Here is a 7,196-nt window from a genome sequence, read left to right as displayed (position 1 = left end):
ACACACACACACACACACACACACAAAATGCCACATACAGCTTTGTGAAATTCTGTGTGTTTGTGTAGTGAGAGTGAAACACTACAGAAACACACCAAATTTCAGAAAGCTGCACAAATATTTTATTATTTTATTTTATTTATATTTTTTAGAGTACTCGGGACTTGGGCCTCCAGCCAGAGTACTCGGGACTTGGGCCTCCGGCTGATGTTATGCAATGCAAGGTCCGTGGTTAACAAAGCCCCCCTGATCTCAGATCTAATTCAGGAGGGGTCCACGGACGTTATGGGCATTACGGAGACCTGGTTGGGCACGGAAGGGGGGGGTTCCCCTAGTGGAGATGTACCCACCAGGTTTCCGTGCATTCCATCAGCCGAGGGCCCAAGGTAGGGGTGGCGGGGTGGCAGTTATTATTAATGAAAGCCTAGAACCGAGGGAGACCACTGTGGCTCAGATAGCTGGTTATGAATCCCCCTATGTGAAATGGGGTCGTAGGACTCAGGTGGGCTTGTTGATCACGTACCTGGCTCCTTGCTGCGTGACAACAGCCCTGCCCGAGCTGTTGGAGTTGTTGGCTGGGTTGGCAGTTGAAACCCCTAGACTGTTGGTCATGGGGGATTTCAACTTGCCATCAACTGGCGTGGCATCCTCAACGGCTCGGGAGTTCATGGCTTCCATGATGGCCATGGACCTGACTCAATTAGTGGACGGCCCTACCCACATCGGAGGAGGCACTCTAGATCTGATTTTTGTCTCTGGCCAGTGGGCGAATGATCTGATTTTAAATGATTTAGTTACTGAGCCTCTGTCATGGTCAGATCATTCTCTTCTTCGTCTCGACTTTCGGACCGCTACTCATCACCGCAGGGAGACGGAACCAATGCGTTGGTTCCGTCCCAGGCACCTGATGGACCCAGAGAGGTTCCTGACAGAGCTTGGGCCGTTTCCCGAGAACCTGGCCGAGAACCTGAAGAACTAGCCGTGGCTGGAGCTTTGGACCGTGTCGTGCCTTTGCGGCCTCTGACCCGGCGCAGGTCTCAACCAGCTCCTTGGTTCTCCGAGGAGCTGAGGGAGATGAAACGCCGGAGAAGACGCCTAGAGAGTGTCTGGAGATCCAGCCATTCCGAGACTGACCGGACACTAGTTAGGTCCTATATTAGGACATACCTATGGCATTGAGGGAAGCGAAGCATTCTTACGTTTCCTCCCTCATTGCGTTAGCAGATAACCGCCCAGCCGCCCTGTTTCGGGTCACCCGCTCTCTCCTTCAACAGGAGGGGCGGGAGGACCCACTACAAGGGTGCGCCGAGGAGTTTAACGGTTATCTATATGATAAAATCGTTCAGCTTCGGGATGGATTGGATCAAAATAGGGCCGGTGAATGGCGCAGGCTGGTAAGGCCTGTTATTAAGAACAGCCTGTTATTAAGAACACAAAGCCTGCAATTACTGCAGGTTCGAGCCCGGCCCAAGGTTGACTCAGCCTTCCATCCTTTATAAGATAGGTAAAATGAGGACCCAGATTGTTGGGGGGGCAATAAGTTGACTTTGTAAAAATATACAAATAGAATGAGACTATTGCCTTATACACTGTAAGCCGCCCTGAGTCTTCGGAGAAGGGCGGGGTATAAATGTAAACAAAAAAAAAATTGGGTAGATCCAGGCGAGAGTTGCGAGACTCGTCTTGTTGAGACCATTTGGGATGATTTTGATCCTGTGACTCCCGAGGACATGGACAGGTTGCTGGGAAGGTTGAATGCCACCACATGTTTACTGGACCCGTGCCCCTCCTGGTTGGTGCTGGCCACACAGGAGGTGACACGAGGCTGGCTCCGGGGGATTACAAATGCTTCTTTGCGGGAGGGGGTCTTTCCCACTGCCTTGAAAGAAGCAGTGGTGAGACCTCTCCTCAAGAAGCCTTCCCTGGACCCAGCTGTTTTAGGAAATTACTGTCCAGTCTCCAACCTTCGTTTTATGGTGAAGGTTGTAGAGAGTGCGGTGGCACGTCAATTACCCCAGTACCTGGATGAAACCGTCTATCTAGACCCGTTCCAGTCCGGCTTCCGGCCCGGATACAGTACGGAGACAGCTTTGGTCACGTTCGTGGATGATCTCTCGAGGGCCAGGGATAAGGGTTACTCCTCTGCCCTGGTCCTATTAGATCTCTCAGCGGCTTTCGATACCATCGACCATGGTATCCTGCTGCGCCGGTTGGAGGGGTTGGGAGTGGGAGGCACCGTTTATTGGTGGTTCTCCTCCTACCTCTCTGACCGGACGCAGACGGTGTTGACAGGGGGGCAGAGATCGACCCCGAGGCACCTCATGTGTGGGGTGCCGCAGGGATCGATTCTCTCACCTCTCCTGTTCAACATCTATATGAAGCCGCTGGGCGAGATCATCAGTGGTTTTGGGGTGAGATACCAACTGTACGCTGATGATACACAGCTGTATTTTTCCACCCCAGGCCACCTCAATGAAGCTGTCGAAGTACTGTCCCAGTGTCTGGAAGCCGTACGGGTCTGGATGGGGAGGAACAGGCTCAAGCTTAACCCCTCCAAGACGGAGTGGCTGTGGATGCCGGCACACCGGTACAGTCAGCTGCAGCCACGGCTGACTGTTGGGGGCGAGTCATTGGCCCCTATGGAAAGGGTACGCAACTTGGGCGTTCTCCTGGATGGATGGTTGTCTTTCGAAGATCATTTGACGACCGTCTCCAGGAGAGCTTTTTATCAGGTTCACCTGATTCGCCAGTTGCGCCCTTTCCTGGACCGGGATGCCCTATGCACGGTCACTCATGCTCTCGTGACTTCTCGCTTGGACTATTGCAATGCTCTCTACATGGGGCCCCCCTTGAAGAGCACCCGAGACTCCAGTTAGTCCAGAACGCAGCTGCGCGGGTGATAGAGGGAGCGGTTCGGAGCTCCCATGTAACACCCATCCTGCGCAGACTGCACTGGCTGCCTGTTGTCTTCCGGGTGCGCTTCAAGGTATTGGTGACCACCTTTAAAGCGCTCCATGGCTTAGGACCAGGATATTTACGGGACCGTCTACTGCCATCTTCTATCTCCCAGCGACCGGTGCGTTCTCACAGAGAGGGACTCCTTAGGGTGCCGTCAGCCAGACAATGTCGACTGGCGGCCCCCAGGGGAAGGTCCTTCTCTGTGGGGGCTCCTACCCTGTGGAACAAACTTCCCCCTGGACTTCGTCAACTAGCCGAACTTCTAGTTGTAGAACTACTACTATTGTGTTGTAGATGTTGTACCTTGATGAACGTATCTTTTCTTTTATGTACACTGAGAGCATATGCACCAAGACAAATTCCTTGTGTGTCCAATCACACTTGGCCAATAAAATTCTATTCTATTCTATTCTATTCTATTCTATTCTATTCTATTCTATTCTATTCGGACCTTTCGCCACGAACTTAAAACCTATTTATTCCGTTTAGCTGGACTGGCTTGATTTTAAAATCTTTAATTTGTTTTTATGGGTTTTAAATTTTTGTAAATTTTTATAGAGTGTTATTATATTTTAAATTTTCGGCCAATTGAATAAGTTTTTTAAGGGGTGTTCTTAATATTATATGTATTGTTTTTCTTTGTATTTTTATTCTGGCTGTGCACCGCCCTGAGTCTTTCGGGAGAAGGGCGGTATACAAATTAAAATATTATTATTATTATTATTAGATCAGGGGTCTCCAACCTTAGTAACTTTAAGGTTTGTGGACTTCAACTCCCAGAGTTCCTCAGCCAGCAAAGGCACTAAGGAGATGGATTGCAGGCAGCCAGGCAGATTCAGTTGCTAGCTGATGCAACTGATTGCAGAAGCCAAAGGAAAGCGAGCCTGAAAGGAGCAGTAATTATGTAAGTGGGTAGGGGGGATTGGGTGGGCCAGAGGAAAAAATGATTTTAAAAGGCTCCTCTGACAATCCCAGCTGAAGATGCCTAATAGCAGTCCAGAATCTCTTAACTCAGCTGGGATCGCCAGAGGAGCCTTTTAAAACCTTTTGTTTTAAAAGGGTTCTGATGATCCCTGCTGAGCCGCGCGATCATCAGAGGTTTTTTTTTTTTTTACTTTTAAAAGCCATTTTTTAGCTGAAGAAAAGATGCTTTTAACAGTAAAAAAACCCAAACCTGTGATGATCGGGGAATCAGTTTGGGAGCATGGCCAGCCAGCCATTACTACCGGTTCTCCGAACGCCAGCAGATTTTTACTACCGGCTCTCCAAAACCGGAGCAAAATGGGAGCAACCCACACTGGCCTAAGTTCTTAACCAAGTGCTCTTGGTTAAGAACTGCCTAAGTATGACATCATGGTAAAAGGAAGTGTTATTATATCACTGAACAGGATATCCTCCCTTATAATCATTCATAACAACCTTGAAGAATTGCTTCGTGTCAGCACAGACTCCATACTATTTACTCCACATCAAGAAAACCTTTTGTTCAAATACGTATTGCATTAAATGACAGCATGAAGCTATGTTTACCTTCTAAAACAAAAAATAAGCATCAGAAGTCCTGCCTTCATTGAGACTTTGTCTCAATGTCACAACTATTTCTTTTCCCAGCCACAACTTCTCAAGATGTCCTTCACACCTGGTTCACAGTGCAAGGTTTCTAGAAAAAAAAACTTTTGGTGGGGGGAGGTATGAGAATAATAAAAATTAGATACTGTAGCCACACTACAGGCTAAGACAGATATAAGTCAAATTATAATAAATAAATTATAATAAACTGTTGGAACATCTTGAGTTCCATTGCCAAAACAATAGGGGGGTATAGATGTATAAAGTAAAATCTCACAAGATCAACACATATCACAGAATTGGGTGACTAGCTCATGAATTCATGCAATACCACACGAAGATATCAATATTTTGCACATTCTCACTTCATCCGAGAACACAAAATTCTTTTGAGATTGGAGTATTATCAGATTTCAGCTCAATAAGAATTGCTTATGGAACTAGTGTGAAAAATCTGAAATATGTTTTTTTTAATTAGTGTTAGCTATAATTCTGGAGAATCTCAAAGGTTGTTTTTTTTTCAAAAGGAAAGTGGACTTTCTTGGTTTTTGGTTGAAGACGTTTCGCTTCTCATCCAAAAAACTTTTTCAGTTCTGACTTAAAAAGCTTTAACAGAAACCTCTTGGATGAGAAGCAAAACGTCTTCAAACAAAAACGAAGGAAATCCAGTTGCCTTTTGGAAAAAAAAAACACCTTTAGAACAACTGTGACCTGGATGACTGAGAATCTCCATAGACAATTCTGGAGAATGCTTGTGAAATATAAAAGACAGTAAATTGTCTAATAAAATATTTCACAGCATATGCCATTAGTTTTATTCTTTAAAAATACGGAATAGATAATTAAATAAATACCAAACACTACAAAGTTTATGCAACATGGTTCTATTTAAAGTAGTTTCAACCATGGCACTCAGTGACAGCAATACAATTTTTCTTCACAAAGCAATGAATACAAAAATATGCCATAAATTCATTTGTAAACCAGTATTCTAATACACATACGTCATAGCACAACGCACATGTTTATATAACATCTTCCTGAGATACTTTGGGTGGTTTTTATTTTATTGTGTTAGATTATCTTTGATCAATTTAAAACTGGTGCAAGTGGGACACTAATATAAAGAAAATAATTCAAATAATAGGTAGAGGAGCAGCTCTTACACATGCTTCCTCTAAAAATATGGGACATACACTGTGTTTTTAAAGTATTTGACTCTTTCTGGGTGAGAAAAAGTGAGGTGAAGTTTCATTTAATAATCTAGAAAAAGCAGCAGAGTGTTTCAGGAATGTTAGAGGTGGAGTAGAATACAAATGATAGAAAGGAAAAGTCATAATTCTTTTGACTAGACATTTTCTGCAGTAGCATTTGTACATGCTGTACCCAGTTCACAGTTTCAGTATCGACACTAATCTGTCTTGGAAGAGCAAATGTCTTTTAAAGTTTCTAGCTCTTCTATAAGTTTCTTGTTCTGGACTTCTAACATTGCAACACGACTCTCCAGACATTTCACATATTCTTTCTTCCTTCGTCGACATTCTTTTGCAGCTTCCCTGAAAAAACAGTAAAAAGGGCAAACAGAAAAAAAGCTTTTGTGACATGCTACTGACATAAGATAGGATGGGGATGGTGCAGTGACCAAGGTCAATACAATATGGAGACAGTGATGCTTTCCAAAGATTAGAAATCACACATCTTTTTAGAAAAAAGACCTAAGAAAAGCCAAGATCACAAAGACCACACACTGCCCCTTTCTTAAGGGTCACTTGGCAATCTGTAGAATTGCTTCATCTCATGCCTTGATTACTGTTCATAGTAAAAAGTTCCATGGCCAAATGCCAGTTACTCTGCTTTATGGCAATAAAGGTCTTTGAGTGCCTTGAGTTCCTCAATGAGCGTCTTGTTCTGATTTTCTAGAACCGCTACGCGATTTTCAAGGCACTTGACATATTCCTTCTTCTTCCTGCGGCATTCTCGAGCAGCTTCCCTGGAACCAACACAAGGCAAATGACTACTCAATCAGCTACAAGGCAAAGAAAAACCTGGATAGCTAGGATAACCTCTGACACCAGAAAAGCTGAAGTGATTCAGTAAATGCCAAATCAAGTACACTGTACACCAGTCTCAGCATAAAATCAGACCACAGTGCTCTGAACACAATGCAGAACAGACAGACAGAAGACACCAGACAGAAGACACCACATAGTACGGAAGTGAGAGGAAGCTGTTGTAAAATCAATTATGAGATAGTGCTTTACAAAAGCAACTGAAGCTATCACAGAACATGCATCAAAGTAACAGCTCGTTATCTACAGCCCCCACATCATCTGTTCACCAGTATTAAGCCCACATGCTTAAATAAGTAGCTCAGTCATCTCAGAGTATACCTGAAAAACGTTAGGAAATTAACTGTTGGAAAAGAAAACATGGTACCTTCTCTCTTCAGTTTGAAAATTTCAGCTTCTCTTTTCAGGTAGTTTGAAATGTTTTGTTAATTGTCCCAATTTTTTATCAAAACCAATAATATTATTTAAAATGAATACAATATGAATTAATATTTATAGTTTAAGCCTTAAACATTAATATAATAATTAAGGATGAATGGGAAGTTAAACTACTATTTAAACTTTTATGCTTCCTGCTGGTTCATTTATTGCACTTCAGAC

At 43.9% G+C, this 7,196-nt stretch overlaps 1 protein-coding gene across 12 annotated transcripts in view; it reads right to left on the bottom strand.

Moving 5' to 3' along the window:
- Nucleotides 1-5,395: 5,395 nt before the first annotated feature.
- Nucleotides 5,396-7,196, bottom strand: part of CREM (cAMP responsive element modulator) — a 47,325-nt gene continuing 45,524 nt past the window's right edge. For 10 of the 12 annotated variants that reach the window (XM_058184378.1, XM_058184380.1, XM_058184381.1 and 7 more), the window contains one exon: nt 5,942-6,517. In XM_058184378.1, the coding sequence (XP_058040361.1) occupies nt 6,373-6,517 (145 nt within the window). In that variant the 3' untranslated portion in view covers nt 5,942-6,372. Of the gene's footprint in view, nt 6,518-7,196 lie in introns of all 12 variants that reach the window. The other 2 variants (XM_058184379.1, XM_058184391.1) reach the window with 1 other exon arrangement.

This window comes from Ahaetulla prasina, chromosome 4, assembly GCF_028640845.1.
Source record: "Ahaetulla prasina isolate Xishuangbanna chromosome 4, ASM2864084v1, whole genome shotgun sequence".
Classification (NCBI taxonomy): Eukaryota; Metazoa; Chordata; class Lepidosauria; order Squamata; family Colubridae; genus Ahaetulla; species Ahaetulla prasina.
Note: the sequence above shows the minus strand (reverse complement) of the source record. Positions and strands in the feature narration are given on the sequence as shown.